The sequence below is a fragment of the Siniperca chuatsi genome, linkage group LG5, assembly GCF_020085105.1.
Source record: "Siniperca chuatsi isolate FFG_IHB_CAS linkage group LG5, ASM2008510v1, whole genome shotgun sequence".
In the NCBI taxonomy this organism is placed as follows: Eukaryota; Metazoa; Chordata; class Actinopteri; order Centrarchiformes; family Sinipercidae; genus Siniperca; species Siniperca chuatsi.
The window spans coordinates 11673499-11700428 of NC_058046.1; the positions used below are offsets into that span (position 1 = coordinate 11673499).

The 26930-nt window shown below is 41.0% G+C and overlaps 1 protein-coding gene across 8 annotated transcripts in view; it reads right to left on the reverse strand.

The window, feature by feature from the left end:
• Window positions 1-1578: 1578 nt before the first annotated feature.
• ep400 (E1A binding protein p400) overlaps window positions 1579-26930 on the reverse strand; it is a 35055-nt gene continuing 9703 nt past the window's right edge. For 4 of the 8 annotated variants that reach the window (XM_044195562.1, XM_044195563.1, XM_044195557.1 and 1 more), the window contains 36 exons: window positions 26716-26890; window positions 26473-26609; window positions 25882-26068; window positions 23033-23199; window positions 22727-22914; window positions 21372-21671; window positions 18622-18795; window positions 17275-17427; window positions 16938-17008; window positions 16468-16757; window positions 15944-16146; window positions 14982-15151; window positions 13730-13926; window positions 13238-13349; window positions 12716-13036; window positions 12543-12617; window positions 12207-12335; window positions 12066-12110; window positions 11670-11823; window positions 11334-11569; window positions 11012-11185; window positions 10872-10919; window positions 8736-8872; window positions 8353-8409; window positions 8188-8266; window positions 7469-7639; window positions 7320-7365; window positions 7132-7238; window positions 5243-5444; window positions 5003-5148; window positions 4487-4735; window positions 4062-4236; window positions 3712-3866; window positions 3348-3509; window positions 3169-3246; window positions 1579-2677 (listed from right to left, as the gene is read on the reverse strand). In XM_044195562.1, the coding sequence (XP_044051497.1) occupies window positions 2357-2677; window positions 3169-3246; window positions 3348-3509; window positions 3712-3866; window positions 4062-4236; window positions 4487-4735; window positions 5003-5148; window positions 5243-5444; window positions 7132-7238; window positions 7320-7365; window positions 7469-7639; window positions 8188-8266; window positions 8353-8409; window positions 8736-8872; window positions 10872-10919; window positions 11012-11185; window positions 11334-11569; window positions 11670-11823; window positions 12066-12110; window positions 12207-12335; window positions 12543-12617; window positions 12716-13036; window positions 13238-13349; window positions 13730-13926; window positions 14982-15151; window positions 15944-16146; window positions 16468-16757; window positions 16938-17008; window positions 17275-17427; window positions 18622-18795; window positions 21372-21671; window positions 22727-22914; window positions 23033-23199; window positions 25882-26068; window positions 26473-26609; window positions 26716-26890 (5791 nt within the window). In that variant the 3' untranslated portion in view covers window positions 1579-2356. The remainder of the gene's footprint in view (window positions 2678-3168; window positions 3247-3347; window positions 3510-3711; window positions 3867-4061; window positions 4237-4486; window positions 4736-5002; window positions 5149-5242; window positions 5445-7131; window positions 7239-7319; window positions 7366-7468; window positions 7640-8187; window positions 8267-8352; window positions 8410-8735; window positions 8873-10871; window positions 10920-11011; window positions 11186-11333; window positions 11570-11669; window positions 11824-12065; window positions 12111-12206; window positions 12336-12542; window positions 12618-12715; window positions 13037-13237; window positions 13350-13729; window positions 13927-14981; window positions 15152-15943; window positions 16147-16467; window positions 16758-16937; window positions 17009-17274; window positions 17428-18621; window positions 18796-21371; window positions 21672-22726; window positions 22915-23032; window positions 23200-25881; window positions 26069-26472; window positions 26610-26715; window positions 26891-26930) is intronic. The other 4 variants (XM_044195564.1, XM_044195559.1, XM_044195561.1 and 1 more) reach the window with 3 other exon arrangements.

Here is a 26930-nt window from a genome sequence, read left to right on the forward strand (position 1 = left end):
CAGAGGCTTTAAAGACCCTCCTGAGGTAAACACTCACATGGTGGGAAGGCTGGTGTCTGAGCAGAAAGATGAAACAGACTCTGGCAGCCTCAGCAGCCCTTACCCCGCACTGCTTCCCCTGCACCCCTTCTAATGCATGACTTTTTCAATGGAAATAAAGATATCAAAATACAAGTCTGCACTCCAAAGTGCTGCCATGGGGGCTTTCTACGCACTGAACTTCCAACTTTAAACGTCTCACTCTCAGTTCCTGGATCACAGATCTTGTGTTGTTCCTCTGGTTTAAAATCAAAATGGAAGCACTGTGCGTTTGCATGTTTACACTTGTGTGTAAAAGGTGCACTTACACTCAACCATATTTGCTGTAAACTGACATTTGAATAAAAGGGGAATAAAAGCAGAAGGGGAGAACACAAGTGTTTACATTTCCTTTTTTTCTGTAGCTCTTTCCATCAAATGCAATGTGCACACATTCACAGAGAGGTGTGAAGCTAGTGATGAGATGTATGAATTGAAATGGTATGATTCATCTACTCCCCTTAACCGCACCATGACAGCTCCTATGTTCTCAAGCTGTTCCTCCCTCCAGCTTTAATAAATGTACAGGACCATTTTAGTACTTCTTGTTTTTGACCTTCATGTCACACGGGGAAAAAAAATACTCCATCCATAACTCCTGTTTACAATGGATAGTTTTTCTAAGTATAAATAAGAGAGCACATGGATGGAGTGATGTCCACGCCAAAAGAACCAGTTTTGCCCATCTGTTCATCTCTCAGCCCTCTCTTCCACCTCACCTCCCTTGTCTCACTTGTTTAGTGGTGAATGTGGACTGGCCACCGAGTGCCAGTGGATAGAAGAGACGCAGGGTATGCACTGAGGAGCAGATGGGAAATTTCAATGAGCTGGAAAATTCAGAGTAGTAATGGACCTTCTTCAGAGATTGTGCAGGATACAACAGATACAACAGTGCCCCCCTGTGGACAAATACAAATCTGCATCCCATTCAAGGAAAAGGTTTTTAAAATGAGTGCATTAGAGAGATGTTCTCATTTCCCTGATTTAGAAAGTGAGTTTGCAAAGGGCAAGGACTAAAGTCAGCAGCCAGCCAAGCAGAGTGCTGAGATGGGCTTTCTAGTCTCCGATGCCATCCTCAGACTGTCCAAAGGCAAGACGCCTAAAATGCAAGATCAACTGCATGCCAAACTAAAACTCTTACTGAAGATCTACAGCAGCCTTTGATGCCAATATCTGTTTTGTCAGGCGTTTTTGTCCAGCTGTAACCTACTGGCCCAGATCCTGCCTGCCCCCAGGACTTTTTTTAATTTTAAAAGAATAGCTATTAATACAGTACCACTCATCACTCAAAAGATTACAACCTGCAGATTGTGTTAGAACAACCAATAAAGTCCCAGCTCACTGTTCATTCCAGCTCAGTGTTGAGGCTACAAATACTAGGCTGCAAAAAACAGGATTGCCAGTGCTGTAACAAACCAGGGAATGTGTTATAAGAATTCTCAAGATTTCCAAGTACTCACAACGGATTTAATGAAAAAAAATCAAAGGAAAAAAGATGAATTTGTGTATAAAAACAAAACACTTTATTACAATTAGGCTGAAAAAACCCAATGAAAACACAACTACTTTACAAGTACAAATGTTTTTCATTGATATTTACAGTTTTTTTCCTTGACATCAATAAAAAAAAGACAATTTATGAGAAAACACAAAATACTAAAGTACATGTTTACAGTGTATTTGCTGCAATAAAAAACAAATGACTAAAGGAACGTGCATTATTCTCTATTCAGTATCTATAGACAACAAGGGAATTAGACATAAAAGAGACTATTTACGAATACACTTATTCTAATGGACAGCTTATTTCCCAATGCAGAATTACCCAGAAGCCTCAGCCTCACATATCTGTTGAGTAATGTTATAATCATCACTTTGAAGACATGACTGTTGTGTCTGTCCTCATTTTTAAGTTGTGGTAATTTCAAGAAACATTCCACATTTCAGGAATCAAATAAAGAAGTAACAATGTTGACTCAGTAAAGCAAAATTATGGATCCCACCAGAATTATGGGCAGCAGCGCTGTAATTGATCTGCCAAAATAGTTTCATATGAGCTGAAATGTTTATGTGTTATGTTGAATACTTATAATCAGGTTAAGATTAGAGATGGTTGAGGTGAGGTCAAGGTTTGGTGTGGTTAACAATGTGACAGGAAGTCTGTCTCTGGCATTAGCTGCCGTGGGATCCATAAGAACGCTTCAGCACAACTTCAGTACTGTCACATCTGTACTGCAGGAAAACACTAGGTAAATTCAGTTTTATTAGTGTGTATCTCCTAGCTGCTCCCCCCACTGGGCTTGGCAGGAGTTTTGGCCCTGACACCACCCTGGCGAGCTTGACCCTTGGTGGGCTGTTGGGGCTGAGCGGGCTGCTGCACTGGGGACTCAGCAGCAGAGGGTGCCGCAGGCTGCTGGGCGGGGCTGTGGGGAGGAGGCGTCTGGATCTGGGGTGAGGTGGCTGCAGTCACCACCTGCTGCTGGATGATCTTCTGCTGGACTACCTGGGCTGTCGCTGTCCCAGCAGGAATCATCTGCACCTGAGCAGGAGCAGACGTGGCTGCCTGGGTCAGAGTCACAGTCTGTGGCTGGGCCTGGATCTGAAGGGCAAAACGCAAACAAAACCTTTTTCCTTTTTCGGAGGTTTGATGTGATCCATTCCACTGCATTTAAAAGCTTTATGGTGCTTTTAGAGTTAACAAAGCCCTTGATCAATCATAAAAATCTTGAAAAATAAAAATCAAGTATCTGTCATAGCCTTGTTTTAGCCTTGATGAAGACATTACATTAGAACAAACTATAAAAAGATAAAATCATAAAACATGTGACATAAAGGCAGCATGTAGTTAAAATGATGAGTTAAAACAATAATTCTTAGCACACTTTCCTCAGGCAGGTAGTTCTACAGCCAAAAGCCCACAGTGACGATTTAATCTTAAACCTGGACTGTAAAGGCTCTGCCTGAGGATGTGAGGCTTATAAGGAGTTAAAAAGTCTGTGATACAGTTTAGGGACAGAGTTAACCATGCGTTCAAGTGATCAGCTACACAGAAGTTATATTCAGGAGCACTGCTCAGCCTAAAAGCCTTACCTGCTGAGGAGAAGACACGATTTGTTGAATATTGGCCACGGTGGGTTGCTGCTGCACTATTTGTGGGAGCTTAGCCACCTGATAAGAGAAGTAAACAAGAAAATCTCATATCAATAGACAAACCCAATGTTTATCTGCTAATATTTATTTTGCAGTAGTGACTGCCACTGATGATGTACCTGGATTTGTTGGGCTCCAGTGGGTTTCTGAGCCTGGGCGATGGATGTAGTAAAGAACTGGGTCTTGATTCCTGGTTGGAGTTGGGTGGTGGCAGCGTAGGTCACCTTCTGCTGCTGCTGGGCTGGCTGGGCTGCCTGCACTGTCACCTGCTGGGTGCCGATCTAAGGAAATTAAGAAAACTACAGTTAACACAGTAATTCCACTGCCACAGTGGTAAGCACACCTGACAATACTGAATGTACATGTACAACAATCTTTGTATATGCTGTATTTCTTGCTTCAGTTGTGGACAACAAACTCCTAACAAATGATCAGTTAATGTGTGAAAATCCAGTGTCTGTTGGTGTGGTGTGTTGTGTTTACCTTCTGCTGTACAGTGGCCTGTCCTTGCTGCGGCTGCCCTGCTTTCTGCTGGGCTGCGGCTGCTGCCTGAACTGCTGCCGCCTGCTGCTGCTTTTTCATCTGAAGCAGCTGCTGGACCTGCATCTGGGGGAAGGACTGCGTCAGCACAGGCCCACCTGACAGAGAGGAGAAAGAATAACATATTGGAACTTTGGGGGGTGGTGATGCAAGCGGTATTCAAAATGGTTGCAAGATACGACTAAATCCTACACACTGGACCTTTAATTAGCTTGTAAAGCCCACGGACATGAGGAGCAACAATCAAGTCATTAAAAAAATGTTCACTGTCAAAGAGATCCAATAAACTTTACCTGTTTTCTGAGCCTGACCAATAGCCACACTAATGCCTGCTACAGTGACTGGCAGTGTAGTGACGCCAGCTGATGAGACCACAGCTGGCACAGAGACCACAGGAGGCTTGGTGAGGGTCACCTGGGCCGTCTGTCCTGCCTGGGCTTGAATCTGGCCCTGAGTGGGCACTCGAGTCTATGAAAGGAGGACAAAAATATACAAGTCTGTCATCACTTACTCATTTCCTCTGATGTTGTTATACATCAACAACAACAACAACAACAACTTAAGATTTATTTCTGTAAGTAGATTGTTAATAATAGTGTCTTTTATTTAATTTGGTGAGGGCCTATAATGCAAGGTTTCTCAATTACTTCCACAACTTCTTCTAAGTGTTGTGAATTCTGTATTTATTATAATCAAACGATCCTTTTCACCATCTTACCAGTCTGGCCACCTGCAGGTTGGCCACAGTGGTGCCGGTCAGCACGGCTCCAGGTCTGGGTGCTGCCACAGCTGCTAGCTGGGGATTGGCTTGGGCAGCCTGTGCAGGCTGCACTTGGGTGGCCTGCTGGGCCCCTGCAGCCTGTTGGCCCTGAGCTGCTGCTGCTGCCACTGCTGCAGCTACCTGCTGCTGCTGCTGCTGTTGCTGCTGCTGCAGCTGCAACTTATGCTTGTGCATCTTTAACAACTCCTGTAAACACACAGATTTCCAGTTAAAGACAAATGCCCTATACACATGTTGTTATTATAACCCTTACACTGTTTCTATATATTGTTTACTGGGTAAATCTTAAATACTGCCATCACCGCAATCATACTAACATCTCAGTTACAGCTCCTAATATATCTGATTTATCCAACAGAGACAAGCAGTGATTCACATTTCTCAAAGTGACACATACTGTTGCATTTTGTGTAGCTATTGTGTAGTTATTGTTTCAAGATGCTGGTGGTGTACCTGGGGTTTGCCTACGGCTTTGATCTGTGGGGAAGCTGCCTGCTGTTGCTGCTGCTGTTGTTGGTGCTGCTGCAGCTGTTGCTGTCGGAGCATCTGCAGGTGGGCTGGGGTGAAAGTCTTTCCTTGTTGCAACTGCATACCTGCGGCTGGATGGAGGATAGCAGATATGTCAGATCTGTAAAACAGTGATGGCTACTTGAGGGATGTCTTATCAGAGAAAAGCTGTGTTCAGTTAAGTACCTGGTGTGACCTGAGTGACCAGTGGGCGAGTCTGTGACTGCACCGGGCTCAGAGTGGTAGAAACTACTGCAGACGCCGTCACTGGGTTAACGGCTCGAACACCCTGACCTGTTGCTATGGCGACCACTTCGGCAGGGGCAGCAGCAGCCGTAACAGCCCTTTGTTGTGCGTGGACCACCTGGGCTCCAGCTGCACCAGCAGGCTGGACCAACAACAACAATAACAGCAACACAATGAGCAAAAGCAACACTTGAAATGATCATTCTATCTACAGGGTGTAGTGGGTGTTAGGGATGCTGCAGTGAGGAAATGTTTACACCAATTAATAAACTCGTGACAACACCGGTGTTATCAATTACATCAGACATTTTACAAGAAACGATATTTGTTGATGACGCTTAATATCTGTAGTGCTGCGGGGCCCATTTTGGTAGCCTCACTCTTGTGGTGCGCTTGAAGGTGTGTGTGTAGATTAGAGTTGTTGCCACCTTCATCAGACGAAGTTTACAGTTGTGTAGTGCTATTGTTCTGGAGCATACCTACGCCATGCATGCGCATGGCAAAGTTGTGGCTCGTTTCAAAGGTTATGTACCCACTGTTCCTTCTGTAGCAAGTTTACATACATTAGTCAAATAAAACTGACCACACGATCAAATGTTAGAATGACTTTATGAATAATTCCATCATGTTAAGAATATTACGCGGCAGTCAGCCAAACATCTTGCTAAGTAGTATTAGGCGATACCATGGATGTAGTAGGTTGTAATTAGCGTGGCATTAAGCAATATATGCGAATTAACCAAAGGAGTTTGGGTTTTGAATTATTTAATATACTTGTGCTGAGAAAATGAAGCCACATTCAAAACATGCATTCTGAGGAAAAGTTGCAGTGCACGCAGAGGTCAGGCTCATCTAATAGGCTATGAAAACGTAGCTACGCAAGCTCTAATTTCCTGCAAGAATTGTGGATGCAGCACAAGCTGGCTTTTTTAATCTTTACTAGTTAACGTTAGCTAGCTATAGACTGCTGCTACTGGCAGCTACCGGCAATTTTTAAGGTGGAATGTTTTTTGCATGTTACTCAGTGCATGAGTTGACTTTATGAATCAACCAATACACCTTAAAAAGTCCAGTGTGTAGGATTTAGTGGCATCTAGTGGTGAAATTGCAGTTTGCAACCATTTAAATACTGCTCGCCTCACCCTCCCCTCCCAACCGTGTAGGAGAAACTACGGTGACCGCGAATCTCGGTTTGTCCGTTCTAGGCTAATGTAGAAACATGGCGATTCAACATGGCGACCTCCGTGGAAGGGCACCCTATGTAGATAAAAAGGGCTTATTCTAAGGTAAAGAAAACACACAACGATTCTTATTTTCAGGTGATCATACACTACTGAAAACATACTTATAAATATTATATTCCATTTCGGCTAATAGCTCCTCCTAAATGTTACACACTGGACCTTTAAATGTCAATATGACAACTTTGACCATTCCATGTTTTTATTGGCTCTCTTGCATGACATACGCTAAACTGTTGCTGTTGTGTAGAGCAGCCACTCTTACTCTCTTATAAAGTATTGATAACATGCTTAGTATTTTACAAATTTGAGTTTTTTTATTTGATGAACATGGACGCTGATAAGTGAAAATAAACTAAATGGGTTTTATTTCTAAAAAAAGCAAAAGCAAAACAACAGTGGGGGCAGTGGGCTAGTAATGTAAACAGTGTATGCCCGAACACCGTGTAACACAGACTACCACGACAAGCCTAGTGGGTGTGCATTCTGCTTCATGCCAATCCAAAGAGTATTTGCGTCATGAATTCCTGTTAGTCAGTAGGTGGCTGAGTTAAGCCAGCACAGCAGTGATAAATGAACACGACTCACAGACAAGGTGCCTGATATGACTGGAGATGCCAGGCGTTTGTTAGCCTGGAAGGGACTTGGAGGGACTCCAGCTACTGTGTTCACAATCACATTCCCCCCTACAGTGGCTGGAAGAAACAAAATAGAAATTAATGAACTACTGTAACACCAACAGCTCTGTAATGTGAACCATACGTGTGTCAACGTACCAGCCTGGATGGTTGTGCCCACAGTGGCATTTTTTATGGCCCCAGCCTGAAAAACATGAAATGTGTGAGAGCCTTCACTGGGTAAAGTGGCTTGTTTTGTATCTCACTATATGTAGAAGCATATTGGTGGAGGATGTTTTGATTCTCACCAGAACAGCTGCATTAGGCACAGCAGCAGCTCCGGCCACTGCAGCAGCCTGAGGGACCTGAGCCTGGCCAGCAGCAGGAGCCTGTGCCTGGCCGGGTGCAGCCTGGGCCTGGGGAGCTCCAACCTGCTGCTGCTGGGCCAACTGCTGAGCCTTCTGCTGCTCTGCAAGGGCCTGCAAACACACACACACACACACACACACAATGCACAAAATCACAAATGCAAACATGGGAGTAAAGATGAAAAACAAGCACTACTTGGATCTGGCAGCGGTGAAACACAATGCAGGTGCTCCTGATCTACACTACTGACTGAGGAATACCAGGGTCATGTCGATATGTGTGTTCTTTTTAATCTTTTAGTCTTTCTTTTTAATTTTTGTGCTTTAAAAAGCAGTGTGCCTTGGATCTTTGGGGAGATCCAATCCTTTCATTGCAGACAGTACATGTCATATTGGGACATACCAGCATAACTGAACTTGAATGGAACAGCTGAACCACAGTCTGAAAGGAATAGGCAACTATTACTAATAACTTGTACCTAACACAAATATGCAGGTTGTCACTCCAAGTGAAGACTACAACAGCAGATTTCTCTGATTAGCTGTGTCACACAAATCAATCAGTCAAACAAAAGGTTATCTTCATTTGTTGAAGTAAGACTTGCATACTCTTAGCATGCCATAGCACATGCTTAAATATACATATTGCCAACAATCACCTTTTTCTCCTTGGCAATCCTTTCAGCACGTTGAGATGCCACCTGAATGGGAGGTAGGGGTTTGTCGTAGCTGATCCCACTGAAGAAAAGAAAAACAGATGTTATTGTTTTTTCTTTATTTCTAGATTTAAGATTTAGTCAAAAAATGCCAACATTGAAACACACCTTTCTGCCAAGACCGAGGCATGCTTGGGATTCTTCTGGAATGGATTCATGCCGAGCCTGTAAGTAGTATAAATTTAATTAACACATTAAAAGGACATATCCCATCTGAATTTGATTTCATTATTTTAAGAAAATAACTGCTTGAAATGTATAGGGTTTCTTGTGTAAACAACAATGATTAGTGCACATTTTCAAGATCAACCAAAGATCACATCATACTCAATAACTCAATAACTCACTGTTATGCAAAACTGTTTACACTTTTAGGATGTGCATTACATGTCATGAAAAGCTTTTTTTCAGTTTTGTAAATCTTCTGTTTTGGTGTCTCTCCTTGATTAAACTAACGCATTCATTGTTAACAGACAATCATCAGTACTTACAGTGGTTTGATTGGTGGGCTCCTCTTGCTGGCAATGATCTTCATGATTTCAAAGCGGCTATTGTAGAGCTGAATGTGAGTGGCGTTGTCATCCTGTGTGTAGATTTGGCAGGTCCTTAGAGGACGACTGTTCTTAGACTGAGCAAGTACAGACACACACACACACACACACACACACACACACACACACACACACACACACACAATACACAGAAACACAGAAGAAAAGTGAGGCAGGAATTCGAGGGCAAAGAAACATTTATCAAATACAAAGACCAGGATAGGGTACAGGGTATCTGCATGTTTTAAAGTAAAACTTTAATGACTTTTAAGACCTTTTTAATACCTCTAAAAAGGAACAAATAATACCATTACCACAGGAAAAAGAAATCAACAAACTAGACTACAGTATACACTGTTTTTGAGTTTTACTGAATTTGAATAACTCAAATATTCAGTGCACATTAGTTAACATAACTACCTTCTCATTAACGAAAATTAAACTGTATGGCGGTAGTCTGATGAATGGTAGCTGAAGGCTTCATGTAGGAACAGTAGAAAGAAAATTGTTCCTACATGAAACTATTCACAACAAGGTCTGTGGATTATCTTGAGTAACCAGGTCATGATTTCTGGAAAGAGACATTGCTCTTAAGCTTTTCAAAAAATAAAAAAATAAAATTGTGCTTTGAGCACCACAAGCCGAGTGCCATATAGTCCCATTATATTAAAAAAATGCAGACGGCAGAGGTAACTCACACCAAAACAATCTAGATGGGTAAATAGCACGACAGATAAGAGGAAAATTATGTATTTTTGATTTTGGAGTGAACTGTCCCTTTTAAGTAAAAGTACTAATACCACACTGAAAATACTCCACTACAAGTAAAAGTCCTGCATTCAAAACCTTACTTAAGTTAAAGTATGTAAGTATTATCAGCTAAATGTACTTAAAGTATCAAAAGTAAAAGTACTCATTGTGCAGTAAAATGTTCCCTGTCAGTGTTTTACTATTATATCTGATGTTTCTGGATTAATATTACTGCTGCATTAATGTGTATGTTGCATTTTACTGCTGTAGATGTTTAAGGTTAAGCTAATTTTAACTACTTTATATACTGTTAGATAGTTTAATCCAAAGCAATGCATTCTTTCATCATATGTTTGTAGTGTTGCTGTCTTGTGAGAACCACGTATCTATAAAGTCAACTTTTCATGAGCACAGATAAACAGCCCTGTTTTCAGCTTTGTGACAATGTGTTTTCCAGCTGATCCAAGGGGGGTTTAAATAGTTTATTTAGCTTAAGAAGAAGGAGAATTTTCTCAACCCATAAAGGAACACTTCATCCTTCAGTTTATCACAAACATTCAGATTCAAAATCACCACAGTTAGAGATACATGGTTTTCAATGGACAGGATCTGAAAAGTAAATAGTAACTAAAGCTGTCAGACAAATGTAGTGGAGTAAAAAGTACAATATTTGAAGCTGAGATGTAGTGGCGTAGAAGTAGAAAGTGGCATGAAAAGAAAAGACTCAAGTAAAGTAGAAGTACCTCGAATTTGTACTAAGTACATTACTAAGTAAATGTACTTAGTTACATTCCACCACTGCAGAGCGGACATAATTGCAGTGGACAAATCATCTCTAGTACGTACAGCCAAACTACCAGTAGCAGCGTACGACTCGATGGGCATAACGTTTGTACTTTTTTCAGTACTAGCATAGCGCTTTAGATTTCAAGTAAAAATCCGTGCTTACCACTGATCCAAATTGGAAGGTGGATAAACATGTTCTTCTAGGTTAAAATGCGGATCACTGCCTGTACACAAGGTGTACTACTGCAACCTACCAAGTGGAGTGTACGCTACCTATTTAACGTACAAACCGTACAAACAAATAGATATTAGACGTTGCGGAAATTGTCATTGTTGTGAGATATAAAATACCGGTAAAATAAAACATAAAAACTGAAGAAAAAAAATAGAAATGCTCATTCATTCTGCCCCAGATGAAATTTAATGTCTCCCCTCCTACAATTCCAGACATTTTTAGACCTTGAATATCAAAAACTAAATTTTAAGACTTTTTAAAAACATTTTAAGACTTTTTAAGGATCCGCGGGGACCCTGGGGTACCTTGTATATGCTCTTGGTTTTCTTCTTGGGGTTTGCCTCATACACCAACTGAAAAACGTTGGAGACATAGTTTAGACAAACAAGTACAAGGGTAAGTAAGCCAGTTTTACAGCAGAGTAGGGTGACTTTTTGTTCATTACCTTGCCCTCTTCTCTGGGAATGATGACATTCTCGTAGCGGTTACGACACTGTTTGGGCGAGCGGTAGATGCGGCTGCAAGAGTTCACCACATCGCTCACCAGATCCCAGTTAGGAGTGTGGGCGGGAGACACGATTGTCAGGTTCAGAGGCAACTCCAGCAGCTGCTTTACAGCCTGTCAGACACACAGCAATGATATTGGGACATTGAATGTACATATAATAACTTGTTTCATTAAGTGATATGCAATTCAAGATTATTCATTTCCATCAATGTAGCTTGGAAAGAAAGATCATCATGGGAGCGATTAATGGAGCCAGTACCTGAAGCAGAGCCCAATCCTCACTGATGAGCCACTCTGGGTTGTCCTGGCCGGCCTCCATGGCAGGTTTAACCAGCGAGGGTAGGGGCTTGGCAAAAGGCGCCTGCTGCTTGAGGGAGAAGTTCTTTTTCTGGTCTTTGCCCTCGCGGCGAACTTTCAGCATACTTGCCTTTTCGAAAAGGGAGCGTGGAGGAATGACCGTCTCCCCGTGGCCCTTCTTCTTCTTTCTGGCTGCTACTGGACAAACACACAAAATATGTCAGTCCTGCCAGTGCAGGACTGACATATTGTTGTACAAAGGGGTTAATGAAGGACTTGATGACAAATCTCCTCTCACCTGAGGGGTCCATCTTGAGTCTCTTGTGCTCCTTGCGGACGTAGATAGGAGGCAGCTTGGACTCTGGCATGGGTGTTGTGTCATACATCAGCATCATCACAGAGTCGATGTAAATGTCGTTGTCATCCTGTGGTGGTGTGGGTGGAGTCCAAAGCTGTGTTGGAAAATCACGAGTCAGAACATATCCAGAGGACAGAGCTGGACTTTATGATGTGCCTCATTACAAATAAATGTAATTAGAAAGCGAATAGGGAAGATCCAAAGGATTTGTGTAAAAATTTACAGATACGGTCAAGATCCTTAGTTACGAATGAATGAAATCTGAATATTATTAGACACAAACAATATTATACATAATTATTTTTTTTCCCAATTACATCACATTGGGCGTCTTACCGGCATGATTTCTGTATGGCCGTCCTCTGCATCAAATACATACTCCTGTTGAAACGCAGAAAAAAGGTTAATGTCAACAACAGTGCAACACAATCTACACACCACTTCTTGTTTGATTAGAAGAGATCAGTGGTCACCCACCATGTTGTAGGCATCCTCTCTGGTGTAGGTGAAGAGATCTTCATCTCCCTCCATTATCTGCTGCTCCTCCTCTTTCAGCTTCTGCAGCTGCTGCAGCTCCCAGCCTCTCTTAGAACACTCCAACTGCTCCTGAGGAAAATAAACACAAAACACGTGTCAATCAGTCAACTTTATCAAAGGACAAATAGTACACTGAAATGCCAACATAGTAGAGCAGAAGTGATTAGTCGATGAATGGACCGACTTTCACATCTATACTACAGGAAATCTGTAAACATATACCTCCAATCTGTATAAGTGAACAAAAATATTTGGTTACATTACAGTTTAAGTTACCTTGAGAGCAGTTTCATTGTCACTGATGTGGAGGTACTCCAGGTAATGCAGGGCATACCTTTCAATTGGTGTGAGCTGTTTGAGGGATAAGTAAATGCAAATATAAACTCAGCAAGACAACTGACCCCAATGGTGGTATATATATATATATATATATAAAAAAATTAAGCTACCTGTTCCATGACTGCGTTCAGCTCCTCCTTCTGAGCAGGCTCTTCTATAGCTTGGCTCTCTGACTCCTGGTCATCCCCTGTTGACTCCTTGCCTGCTAACTCCTCCTCCTCATCCTCCTCCTCCACCTCTTCCTCCTCCTCCTGCTGTTGCTGCTCATTTGACAGGGCATCCAGGTTTATTCTGTGGAGAGCCTGGATGTAGGGTCTAGCTACTCTGGGAGAGATGGCTTCAGAGGCTGAAGGTTCCTGGTGAAGAACCACAAACTCCTCCACCTTCTCCCCTGAGCCTGCCTCCACTTCAAACAGATCCTGGATTGTCCGCTAGAAACACACAATATCAGGTCAGTTACTATACAGTATGCCCCAGGTTGAATTAAAGTACAGTAATGGGTCTTGGATCCACAGGTGGAGAAAATGAAAACTCTTTTGATTCATACACAAAAGGCTTTCATAGTTTGAATAAATGTAGCTTTAAGCAATTAAAAATAATAGAGGTGTGTAGAGTTTGTGAGTTCAACTTACTTGTGTGAGGAAAGCCAATGTGTAGTCAGTACCCTGGGCAGCCACTTCTCTGATCAGGTCCTTGGTGCCGTTCTTCAGCAGCTTCTCTTCAATGGAGTTCCCACTCTCCAACCTGGACAACAAACAAGTAAGATGAGTAGAAGGCAACATGCACACCACTTGCTTTGTCTCTTTCGTGGTGCAGGGAATCAAATCCCCCCCAAAAAAGTGAATTCCCAGACACACTTATCACCTCCGTATTGATTTATTTAAAAAAAAAGAAGAAAAAAAAGTTAATGTTCCGTGACCAAAACATCAAACTTTTTCAAAATAAATCAATGTAGAGATGATAAGTGTGTGCGGGAATTCACTTTTTCTATGGAACAAACAAAAAGTAACCAAAAGTAGCACCTAAGTCCTTGAATTTGTTACATCTACCAGAGTTACCAGTGATGTGTTAAGGAACACAAAACTAAAGAACTAAAACAGATTTCTCTGTAGTGATAATATCACCTGTATATGTGTATATCCTTGGAACGTCCTATTTTGTCACACCACTCCTGGGTGCGGGCATCCATGCTGGGATTGAGGTCTGTGTCATAGAAGATGATGGTGTCTGCATCAAACACAGTCCCAACTGCAGAGCAGCAGCGGTTAGTCAGGATGCTGCAGAACACCTTCCTGTTCCTGTTAAACTTCTTCATATTCTCCTGCAGGGACACAACAGCAAGCACATGAACAGACTGGGACAAAGTCTAAGAAAGAAGTTGCTAACAACACAATTTCACTTATTTCATGTATTTTCTTTGCTTATCTCGGTGGTTTGTAGCTAACTACATACCTTCCCATCCCTATTTATTTAAATTCTCCACAGGGTCATTAAAGTTTCATCTTTATTATCCATTTGGATGTGACTGCTGTGGCCAATTAGTTGTCTGCATCTTTATTTTCTTACGGCAACACCAGCTCTAATTATCTGACCCAGAAACAAGAGGGATTCCGTAATATACCATAGGTTAGATAAAATCAGGACAGAAGCATTTAAGATTTCAATTTGACAGTTCAGGCAGAGTAGAAACATTTTACACTTGGAAACAGTGTGCAGCAGCAAATAGAAAAGACTTAAACCCATGAGCCCAGACTGTGATCTTCACTAATGTCTGCATTTCTTAAGGCCCCAGAAGTAACAGAATCCAGCAGGGAGGGAAGAGAGCAACACAGTTTGTCCCCTTGTTGAGCCAGAACTCTGCACTGACACTGGGAAGGCCTGGTGTTAGACAGGGAGGCACACAAAGGTATGGATGTCTATGAAAGGGTAAAAACTACCATCTAAAGTCAACAGGTGAATGTACCTGTCCATGTTTGATGGAACAGTGGCAATTTATGCTTTTTTGTGGTTTAATGCTGACTAGACAAACTTAAGGATGACAGGGCCCTTTATACAACAGTGTTGTTACTGATCTATGTAACTTGTGACCCATTCTTGGGTTTCATTTGACTTTGCTGTTGATGATTATTGGTGTAAACAGTTGATCTGTGTATATGCAAGACAAAAGGATAAACAGTGTTATTACAAGGAAAGACAGAGAACCTACCAACTGTTATACCCTCTCTCGCTATGACAATAGTTATTGTACTAATTATACATATCGTTTCCAGTGTCACAATGGCACATTTTGATGTTGGTAATGCTGATTTAATTTCAGCTAAGACGCTTGTTGTAAGTATGGCTTGTCAGAACCAATTTAAATGGTGGTGATTTTACCTGTCGTTCGTCGGGAGTGAAGCTTTCATCAACCCGCACATAAGTGAGCTGCCTGTAATCTAGGAAGGCCTCCAGGATGTCTAACATCTTCACCATCTGAGTAAAGATGAGGACACGACGGCTGTCTGTCCTAAGCTTCTGTAGCAGAATGGCAAGAGCTTCCAGCTTACCTTTGGAAAAGAAAAATATCAATTATTATTCTTGGCATGGTCAGATGTTTCAGTTTGTGGTGTTTCAGTAAGGTTAACCTCAGTTGCAGAGGTTTATTTTAGTTTTATAGTAAGAGTAACTATGTTTCCCAGACATTAGGTCATTTTAGACGAAAGAGTTTAATGTGTGCACATTAACGGGTGCATTTTTCTCTGTAACCCAGGTAGTTTTTACAATATTTACATTTGAGAATACTAGATCTGAGCATGGAAAAAAGGCCTATTTACTCCACGTTTTCATAGTCTTTTACATTGTATTTTTCCTTTAAACTGCCCTGTCAAGTCAATTCTTGTCCATTTTTTTATACAGCGCAGTATCACACATTTGTCTCAAGGGGCTTTACAATATGTACAGTATACAACACCCTCTATACTAAAAACCTTGATTTGGATAACGAAAAAGATGGAGAGCAGACAGACTATGTCAGCACTGTTTCTTTTAAAATTATATTGAAATATAATAATAATAATAATAACATGTCACTGCATTTACTTTTACATTTACTCCAAGAGATGGTTGTATATGGAGACCCTATTCTTCTCTGTCTGAAGAAAAAATATATTAAGCAAAATGTGTCATGAGTCAATCAACCTTTGTAGGCAGAATGATTACAGTGGTGTTTGTCTTACATGCAATACATATAAATTATTAGTTAGTTATGTTGTAGTTATTCATAAATGTTTTCAATTTATTTGTTTTGCACTCCCAGCTTGCTGCATGTAAAAAAATATCAAAAAAGTTGTTGGGCTAACCTGAGTCCATCTGCATTAGCTGCAGGTCAGGAAAATGGAAGAGACGCCTGGACGCCAAGTGGTGGATGTCAGCACGGTGGGAGACAGTGGCCTCCTGTAGCCGGCGGTGAAGGGACTTCTGCTCAAGGCTGTAGGGAACTTGGGGATTGGCTGCATACAGGTAACCAGGTGGAGCTACAGCTGGAGGCACCACACATACCAGCCTAAAAGATGACAATAGTAGTCAACACTGATGGGTAAATGTATGTACATCAGATAGTCTATAGATTATTTGGATTAAGAAATAAAACTATGGAAAACAATGGAATTGCATTGTGATAAAACCTTCTTAGGTAAGTTGTCTTTCACAAGATGGTGGTAGAGATAGAGCTTATTTCTAATATTGCATTAAAAAAAATAGTTTTACCCAACCAATGTTCTAACAACGTGGCAAGTAAGCGATATATAACCATGGATTTATAAGGTATTTTTGGACAACATGTGCAGTATAGAATAAAGGCAGCTTTAATACTGAGCTGAAGTACCTCTTGATAAGGCTGTTGGCAGCCTCCAGGCGGTCCTCCACAGAGAGCAGAGTGGACTGTAGTGTAGAGGCGGTAGCCACGCAGGTTCTCTGGGCCCTGAGGCAGCTTTCTCTGCCCACCCACCTCCAGCCTCCAGCAGTCAGGGCAGAATGACCAGTCTCTGAGCTCAAAGTGCATGCCTGCAGTAGGTCTGACCCATACAACACTCTGCGGCTACAGCGTCGCTCATTTGCTTGAAAAAGGCGGCTCAAACGCTCCTTCAGCTGCTGAGTCTTTTCTTCTGAAGACTCCTGAACATTACAAGGAAAGATGATGCACACAACCACAATTATTCATTTTTCTTCAAAAATTTTGTCTGCATGCTGTAAAATGACATGACAGTGACATGACAATGGAAACTGACTTCAGTTTATTAAAAAAGTGAAACTGAGAATTATAAACATGATTCTGCTTGAAAGTAATGTACTTACCTGAGAAACGGCATGAGCTGCAGTAGCGAGCTTGGTGGGGGCTGATGTGGCATTCATAGTCACACCCAAAGCTTTAAAAAGAAATATACAGTATGTCAATAGAATAATGAATTCTATCAATTATCAATTTACAATAAGTGCTATTGCAAATGCCAGTGGTAAACCTACTGACCAGGAAAAGAGGTGTAATTGTGAGAAGGTTGCATTTTATGTCCCACAAAAATGTATTAACTGCCAGCATTATAATATATTGGTACTGGATGATGTTACTAAATAACTGAATAAGAGACAGTTAATCAGAGATAGCAATGCCATTTCTTCAGTGTGAATGAGTCACCTTGCTGGGCTGTTGACAGGGCAGGATGAGGTGTGCCAGGTGTAGCTGAGGCGTTGGAAGCAGGAACAGCTTGTGGCATTGATTGCATTACCATGGATCCCTGGGGTCTGATGATCTGCTGCCCTGGAGCTGACACAATCTGCAGGATGTTGCCTAAATCCATGAAAAATAAAAAATAAAAACAACTGTCAAGGTTCACATGACAAGTCAGAAACAACAGTACATCAAGGAAATTGCAACAGCAATAAAACTACTGACACTAAACTTAATAGTCCAACTGAAATCACATTTATTCATCCCTTCTTGTAGTCAAATGTCAATGTGTTTTGAAAATGTATTGTTTATATTTTTAATTATTAAAAAGAAGAAAAGGGGTCTTTGTGGAAATATCAGAAATGCTAGAGTCTGCTAGAGGGATGCGTTGGTGTTTGATTGACAGCAGCTGTCAGACAGCGTGTTGTTAGTGGTATTGAAGAGCAAGGACAACACCAGCATCTAATCAGACCAAAGTGACATTTACAGGTACAGTGGTGTGAAAAAGTGTTTGGCCCCTTCCTGATTTCTTATTTTTTTCACCCGCCACGGTGAATGTTTGTTTGGTCACTCGTTCAACAAGCTAAAGTGGAGGACAAGACTTGTGCTTCTAAGTTAGACAAGAAGGAGACTTAATGTGAAAAGTAATGTGGGTTGTTCAGAGTCTGTGGCTCTTGTGTTGTGTAGCAGGCTGCTGTCTGGCACAGTGTGACCGTCTGCTCTGCCTATGATACAATGCTGACGTTACTGCTTTATGAAAGATTTGATTGAATGTATCGAAATGAGGTCAATGTGTACGCAGATGGATACCGGAGAGGTATTCTGTCAAATTAATATAAAGTTAGGATGCGCCATCATAAAACCAAAAAATTAAAAATAATACATTTCTTTTATATAGTTTCTGATTTATTCTTCAAAGGACAACACAGGACAAGTGATTTACAGAACAGATACGTATGCCGTAGCACGCAACTGAAATAAAATTTAAAAATTAATTAAAAACTAAGAAAAATTTTTTATCTTTCACTGTAATCAAGATAGTTCCATGTGGACCTTTTTTTGGACACTGAGCCTTTACTGACAGCTGATAACAGAAAGACAGGAAATATGAGGAGAGAGGAGGGTGATATGCCTTGAGGACTTGCAGACAAGTAGAATAAGCGTCCATAATTTGATAAAAACTTCTAAAAATGTATCACACCTATGTGATAATTATCAAAAAGCAGGTGAATTACATGGAAATGTCAAAAGGATGCAAAGGAAGGAATGAAGATAATTATGTTGAGAAAACTATGACAATGGGATGTACATTACCGAGTGTACCTTGGAGCTGCAAGGGCTGTCCAGTCGTGAGCTGGCGGAGCTGGCTGGGGGACAAAGTGAACTTGTTACCCTGAAACTGCAGAGTGACAGGAGTCTCTGGCTGGGAGATACGATTCTGACTGCCTGCTATGTTGGCCAGCTGGGTAATCTTCACCACATCTCCACCTTCAATGGAAAGGAAGAACATACACTTCATCAAAGACAGCATTAAAAAGTCTGACATTTTAACAGTTACAGAACAATATACTCTGCATCAGTTAGTTAAAGGGTGAAAAAGACACAAGACATGCAGAACCAGCGTGGATTAATCAGAGGAACGAGCATAGCCGCCCTCCACAACAGAACTATAGCAGCTCCTAGTTTTACAAACCCTGAAGGGGAAAGAAAATGGCTAGAAGGGCAGTCCTCAGGTGAGACAGAGAGCCCAAAACATACACAAAAATAAAGCACTGCACTTGACTGCCTTTTCAAGTAAACACACTGGTCACCAAGAGGTATACTTAGGGATTGGTGTCAAACAATGATATCCTGTCAATTAAAACTCTGTACAATTTGGAAATGAACTAGGCCTACAAGTAGTTTGGAAATGGCATAATGAACTTTGTATTTCTCAGGCCACAACAAATGTTTCCATTCAGCTTTTATGTTGCAAATGTATGTCCTCTCATACAATGGTATTAGAATTTTTATTGAAGATATCAATTGTGGTGTGAAGAAAAAGCAATGCACAAATATTAATAATAGTTATAAGATTTATAAAAATTTACAGAACTCTATCAGAGAAAAATTATTTGACAATTTGTGTGCACAAATTAGTAACAGTGATGGCAACACATTGTGCTATTTAAATGCAGTGACAATACACACAGTAAAAGTTTTCAGGCTGTGGACCTGTGGATCTAAATGGTTCACATACTTCAGATTTTGGTTGTTAAACAACAGTTATTTTTGACATCCCTTAATAGATTGTTTCTGCTAATTCCGTTAATTCAGACACACGAGTTATTAAAGCAACTACAAAGAGTTTGTATGTTTACATTTTTCCCAGGCAAAGTTCCGAAGTGAGTAGTACATTTTGTTTTCACAGTAGCCAGAGATTTTTCTTTAGAGAATTTTATTTTTGTTGTTGTTGATGTTATAATTTGCAAAGAGAAAAGGAAAAGAATTGACCGAAGAACAAAAAGAAAAGCTAAGAAGGGACAGTGATAGAGCACGGGCGAAAACATGAGGGAACTTTGGTTGGTCATTCAATAGATGGAGAGAATTGCAGGATTTGAAAGGTTTCAAAACCGATCCTGAATTGGCCTTTTCCTCCTAGACAGGTATATAATATGTGTCTGTCTATCTATCGGTCTGTCTATTTTATTTGGCTGTGTACAGTCCATGGAGGTATAGGTCACAGTGGACATTACTGTAATACAACTGGCTTATAAGGTAACATTTTATGTTGGCCTTGCTACCGAGCTAAATCTTGTTGTTGGCTTATTATTATAAATACATAACTTTACTGGAGAATGTTGATAACTTACTATTACCGAGCAACCGAAATCTGTTAGTTATAGGCTTACATGTAACCTAGGTGTATGAACGGTACTAAAACAAAAGTTTACTTTGTTTCATCATTGTCATATTACAGTTATTAATCTTACATAGCTATGCATCCTGCAAACAGCTGTTTAAAAATAAGTTTAGTCTTTCTTTCACTCACTTCCAAAACAAATGCATGAGCTAGCCAGAACAAGCGCTTTATGACACGAGGCGATGGAAACATTACTGCCTTTAGTTCATAGGAACCGCCAAAATCAACACAAAATGAAAGTTCCTTGTAGTTGCTTTAACTGATTGAAGTATTTACAAGGCACAAATTGGTAATTAGTGGGCACAAGATATCAGTGTGCATGAATCATTAAGTCGACTTTACGTACCACTGATTTATGTGCACAAATTAGCAAAAATGTTACCCGACACCCGCTGGGCTAAAATTATATTTAAACGTGTTTACGTCAAGAATCACATTCAAAAAGGTTTCAGCAATTTTAGTTCCAAAACACAAAGCTGGAATTTTTGAAACAACAAGATAATTTTGAAAAAAACTTCCTCCCTTTTTACATATTCAAATACTGTGTGTTGTTACTCAAAAGGTTTCTCTGTTCACATTTGAGGCAGAAAGGGTTGGCCATTTGTAGGACCATTTCTGCATGCTTTGCAGTGATGCTCAATATCAGAGTGAAATCATAACATTAGCAAAGGAAAAAAATGAAACAACCAAAGCTTTGGGATTTCTTCCTGTAGCTGGGCTGATGCAAGAGACAAAAAATATTAGTGAACTGGGAGAAAAAATGATTAAAAAGAAGGGGGGGGGGGACACACATAATAATCAAGTTAAATAGTGTAGTGATGTCTGGTGTAACATAAGAGGGTTGTTCATAGTGTACATGCAGGTTTTGAGAAAGAAATTGGAGAATGCTGAGGCTGTGGAGATGCTGCTGATATGGCTAAATATTTTTACACCATGAGTTGTATAACTATTGATACATGGCATCTCTACCATTACCAAAATTGCTGCACCACCAGTGCTGCTACCATTGCATGTTTGAGTCTATGTACAAGCCATTTCTCTGGAGGAGTAAAGACTGAACACATATCAGCAGTACCCCAAGTGAAGGCCTCAGTGTAGAGCATCCCATACTGTTGTGCCAGAGGTGTAAGGGAAATGCTGAGAGGGAGGGGAGGCCACTTACTAGGCAACCGTGCCTGGGCCTGGGATGTAAGAACCAGCCTCTGGGACAGTAAGCTGGGCTGGATGGCATGGCTGGGGGCTAGAGCTGGCCTGGGGAACTGTGCTAATCCAGGCTGATTGATGGGAGCTATAGATCCCACAACTGTGCCAGCTAAGGTCTGGCCCAAAGCCACAGAGGTAGCCCCCAACACATGCTGCCCAATGCCACTGTTCCCAGAAGAGGCTACAGTGGAGGCGGCAGTGTTGCTGCTGCTGCTGACAGGAGGGGTAGTCTGGGTTCTCAGAGTAGCTGTTCCAACCACTGTGAAGTACAAGGCAATGGGGTATGGGACTGCATGTTAGGGGTTAACCCAATATTTAGTCAAATCATCAGTACGATCAAACAGTTTCCTCTATATATTCACTATATTCACTCAGCAGTGGTGGGCCAACACAGCAAGCAGGATTAGGGATGTTATTCATTTACCACTAATACATTAATCACTGCTAACAATTTGATTGATGAAACAAATATTACCCGACAATGAACAAAGTTGGTGTGACAGTGGGTGTATTCAGTGACAGCCAAACTTTACCCAAACTGCAGCCAGTGCCTTTTGCCTGCAGCTCTTCATTTGACAAGTTTACTATGACTGTTGCTTCTTTCATTATATCCTCATTTGCAATATCACCACTTGCATAAAATGTCCATCATTGTTTTAATCAATAAGCAGTTACAGAGAATAAGGGCTAGTAGTTGCTAAATGACGTAGTAGTCACTACTAAAGGGCATGGGAAGCTGTAGCTGCCTCGCAATAAAAGCTTTACATTTAGCCTTACCCTAATGGCTGTGTGCTGCCATTAAGGGAAAATAATGTGGCCTGCCCACCACTGCTGCTGCATTGATTTATAAATGTAAACAAATGAAACCTCTGTGACCAGTGAAACCTGCCAGTGAAGGTGTCCCAAACCTCTCCATAAAGTTGTAGTAAGAGGACCTGTCCTTAAAATTTGCAGCATTATCCATAAATATGTACAGACTGTACATGTTTTTAAAATGCGCTGCAAGCACTAATGATAATACATGACAGTATGGGGACAGCATGAATGAATTTTTTAAGCATGACACAGTAACTCAGGTTCATTTTTAATCCAAAACAGCATCACAATCATGCAGCATAACATTGTAAAATGCACCCCCTAATAAGGATAAAACTAGCATAAGCACATTATGTAAAGGCACCAACAAAATAGCTATTGGTGGTTTAGTTTGGCTTTTAAAGTTTGATGTTAGATAACACCATCTGAAATCCTTTAGCCACTGTGAAAACAAAATTTCCTGTCCTTAACTGAGTCCTACACCTGAAATAGTCTTACCATGAGAAGTGGCTGTAGTAGTTGCAGTAGTGACAGGGGACTTGTCCCTGGTCTGGGCTGTCTGGCTGGTGGTGGAAGCAGAGGTGCTAGTAGCGGGAGAGCTCGTTGGAGGACGTTGGCCTGCTGCACTTGTGATGGCAGCCAGACGACCTTCTGGCTTCGTCCCATACTGCACCGGCTGGAACAATCTAATGAGAAAAAAAATTTATGATCACGTTGTTTCAATGCCAGAATATTAATATTACAATATTAGTTTTACATTTTAGAGCAATTTGAACATCAACCATATCATGTTACTTGACTGACCTCATGGGTTTTATTGGGCATGGCTTGGGTCGTGGCGGCGGATCTGGACCAGTGTAGATCTCCTCTATGAGCTGCTGAGTGACCTTTAGTTTGGGTACAGACTCAGTTTGATACCGAGTCAGTCTGTTCTCGTTACTGATCAGATCAAATATGGACATGTTTGCAATCTAGGAGGATGATATAAAAGACAACAGCAGAAGCGGATAAATGCACATTGATTATGAATAAAAAAAATGTATTATTACTTATAATCACAGTTTAACAAAAAAGAAAAAAGAGATTCAACATATGCACAAGTAGGGGTGGGTGATATGGCCAAAATCTTCTATCACAGTATATGTAATTTTATATCATGGTAACGGTAAATATCACGACGATACAGTAATTGTTCTGTAAATTCAATAAAGAAATGGTTTAATATAATACCGTACTTAATCACATTTATTTTCTTCTTTTATTTGGAACTTCCATACAAACAAAAACAACTCCTCCTGCTCTGTATTTACAATTTCACTGTCCTCCTCCATGTTTTCTTGTCACTCTCTTCTGTGGCAGTTGGCAAACCTGCTTAGAGGTCCATTACGGCCATCAACTGTCGCTCTCATGTCACGTGAGAACGTGGTAAGCAGTACTGCTGCCCAAATCATGTTACCTTATCACCTTGCGAGGCAGCTGGATTCACATGAACAACATTACAAGATCATGCGAGAATCCAGCCCTGATTTGCTACATAGTCTGCCCTGAATATATAGCACAGGGATCCAGACTGCGACCATTTAGTCACATTTTGTGACCATTTTTGGACACGGTGCTACTAAACTTTTATAACTTGGAGCACCAGTACGACTTGCAAATATGACCCCCATTTTTTGTTTAAAAAAATAAATAAAAAAATCATTGTCGTATATAGTGTGAAACACCAGGTGGGAGTGAGAATTGGTGTGTGTGTGTGTGTGTGTGTGTGTATGGGCCCTATATGCTCACTACGCAAGTTGCGTAGGGCACCGCCTCCCCCTCATTTCAAAGCAGGTGTAAATGTTTAGAACTTCAATGAGAGGACCAAGCGGAACTATCCTTCTGGTAACGAAAAAAGGAAAAAAACAAAAAAACATGAGTTTGAAATGCGGGAACAGCAAACAACTTGTGTTCTCTCCTCTCCAAGTATGATGTCAGCAAATAACAGTAACGTTAAGTTGATGTGCTAGCTGGCAGTGCATCTCTTGGTCTGTCTTGTCTTGCTTGCTTTGCAGCCACTTCCAGAGCAGTGTTCTGTTCTGTTTTTCTACCATTTATTATTTATGTTAATGTTAATATTCTCTCATCTTAAGATTCTACAGAAAATATTCTATTCAATAAATATTGTTTGTTTATACCTCATTGTGTTCTGTATAGGTCTACTTATTCTTAGACCGACAGATGGAGCAAACTGTTTTAAGGAGGGAGGATTGCAGTGGGAGCACTGTGGTGTCAGGTGTGAATGTGTGGCAATGGCAAATGGTTTACATGGCTACATGGCCCACGGGTCAGGTAGGAGGGCCCCTTTGCAGAATTTTGCTTAGGGCCCCAGGGAGTTGCATGTCAATTTAAGTGGTGCTCCTAAATTTTGTGCTGGTGCTCCTAAAATTTTCAGTTGGGAGCACCAATGCTACTAGTGGAAAAAGTCAGTCTGTAGCAGAGACACTAAAGCTTCTTTCACATGATAAGAAATTTGCTCCTCACTCACCGCAAGGTAGGGCACAGCACATAGTGCAGACACTGACAGAGGGAAAGCGCAGCGCAAGTAGACGTCCTCAAAAAGTGTGTTAAGCTAGCTTTGGCACTGGATTTAGCTAAGTTCGTAAACTATATGCCTATTCACAAAACGTGGTAGCCCCATCTGACTGCTGACATTTTGCCATGCATTACTTTTCCTGAAGAGATCGTGGTATGTTTTTGAATGTCCTGTTACAGAGTTCAGGGAACTGTGAAACATCGAGTATGAGTTTTTCTTCCATCACTGTCTACCTCCCCTGCTTGCATGTGTCGCTTCTGGCTATGTCGCATACAGCTGTTCTCTCATTGGTTGCACTTTGAAAGGTATGCGGCAACCAAGGTCAAAGTTGAAATAATTTAAACTTTGAGGGCAGCACTCTGTTGCAATTTCGAACGGTGCACCCTGCCAAGGGTCGCACTTCCACCTAGTTCGGCGCCACCGCTCTCCCCATAGGAAAACAATGGCACAGCCAGCGCAGAGCAGTTTTACGGCTGATCATGCGTGGGGGCCTTGAGGGATAGCTCCCACGGTGGAAACGGTATTGCCAAATCTCGACTGGTGGACACATTTGTACCTTTGCACGGTATACAGTCATATTGCCCAACCCTATGCACAAGGTTCAAAATCAAGAAGAAGCAATTACATATTAAAAAAAGAAAAAAGATAGACTTGCAGGGTCTCAAACAGGAAGCAGACATGTAAACAAATAGAAGAATATTAAGTACTAAAAGGGAGGACAGTGTATTCAACTAGGATGAAACAAATTATTACCTTTATTATCAATTAGTGGATCAACTTTTTTTTATTCAATTTACCATTTAGTCTTTAAAAAGTCAAAAAATAATGACAAATGCCAATCACAAGTTGCCAGAGCCCAAAGTGATGTCTTAATTTTCTTTTCATTTCAGCAACACCCAAATCTTCATATTTGTACTTTGACAAATTATCCAAACAATTATTAATTTATCAAAATGGTCATGGATTCATTTTCTGCAACTGAGTAATCCTTTTAGCACTGATGTTCAGGGCACTTGCCAATTAGGTTGTAAACAGATAATTTTTTTTATTTAGACAGTTAAACAGGGCTAGAAAATACCTTGCTTGAGTCCTTCTGAAGAGCTCCCAGCACCAGTGATGGGACATTGTATTGTAGAGAGGAGCAAAAGTAGGAGCTGCTGTTCTCTCTGGGTGCCACCAGCTCAGGGTGGTTACACACTCGCTGTAACTGCATCAAGACCTGAAGCACGCTGACAAAATGACCTGTCTTCAGCGCCTCCTGAGCTCTAGGGGATCACACCCAGACAGAAGACATGATTATGAAAACAACAGAAAGAAGCAACCAATATTATAAAAAATGTACATCTTGACACATTATACTGTAACTTTCATCTTTTCACCCACAAATAGAATAGATAATAAGGTCTTTCTTTATCTGGACTGTCACACAGCCATAAAACATATTGTAATTAAGATTAAGCTGCTGTCGACCGATTAATTTGTATATTTCCTAAAGTTTTCTGATTTACTGTATGATGTGTGAATTCCAATTTTAACATGTCTTCAAATTCTAGTACCTGTGTGAAGCCCGATTAATCAGTGGTGATATTATCAAATATTACTCTCAGGGAGAGGGAAAACCTTACTTTGATATCACAATATAACTATCCGTGTGGTGCAAATATCTCACCCTGGTTGAGTGAGGATATCCTCGTAAAGGCTCTTCTGTCTGCTGGAGAGACGGCACTTTAGGATGTGCTCGTACTTCTTGGGGAGCTGTTTCTCCACATCCCTTTTGGAGCGCCTCAGGATGAAAGGCTGGATCATCTACAGTGAAGAGTAAGAGGATTTCATATGTAATGTGTATTTAAGGATTGCATGTGAGGCGAATCAATCATGTTTTTGAATTTTAATACAGCACATTAATACCCACCCTGTGCAGGCGGATGACCAGTTTGTGGCAATAGTCCTGGTTCTGGTCTGTGCCTGCCTTAACAGGGAAGTCAGAGTAGGCCCTGGTGATTCCTGGCAAAAGGAAGTGGATCATGGTCCACAGCTCCTTTAGAGTATTCTGTAGAGGAGTGTTGATGAGGAGAATTCTCTGCTCACTGGAAGATGTACAGAAATATCTCAATCAGTCAACTGAGA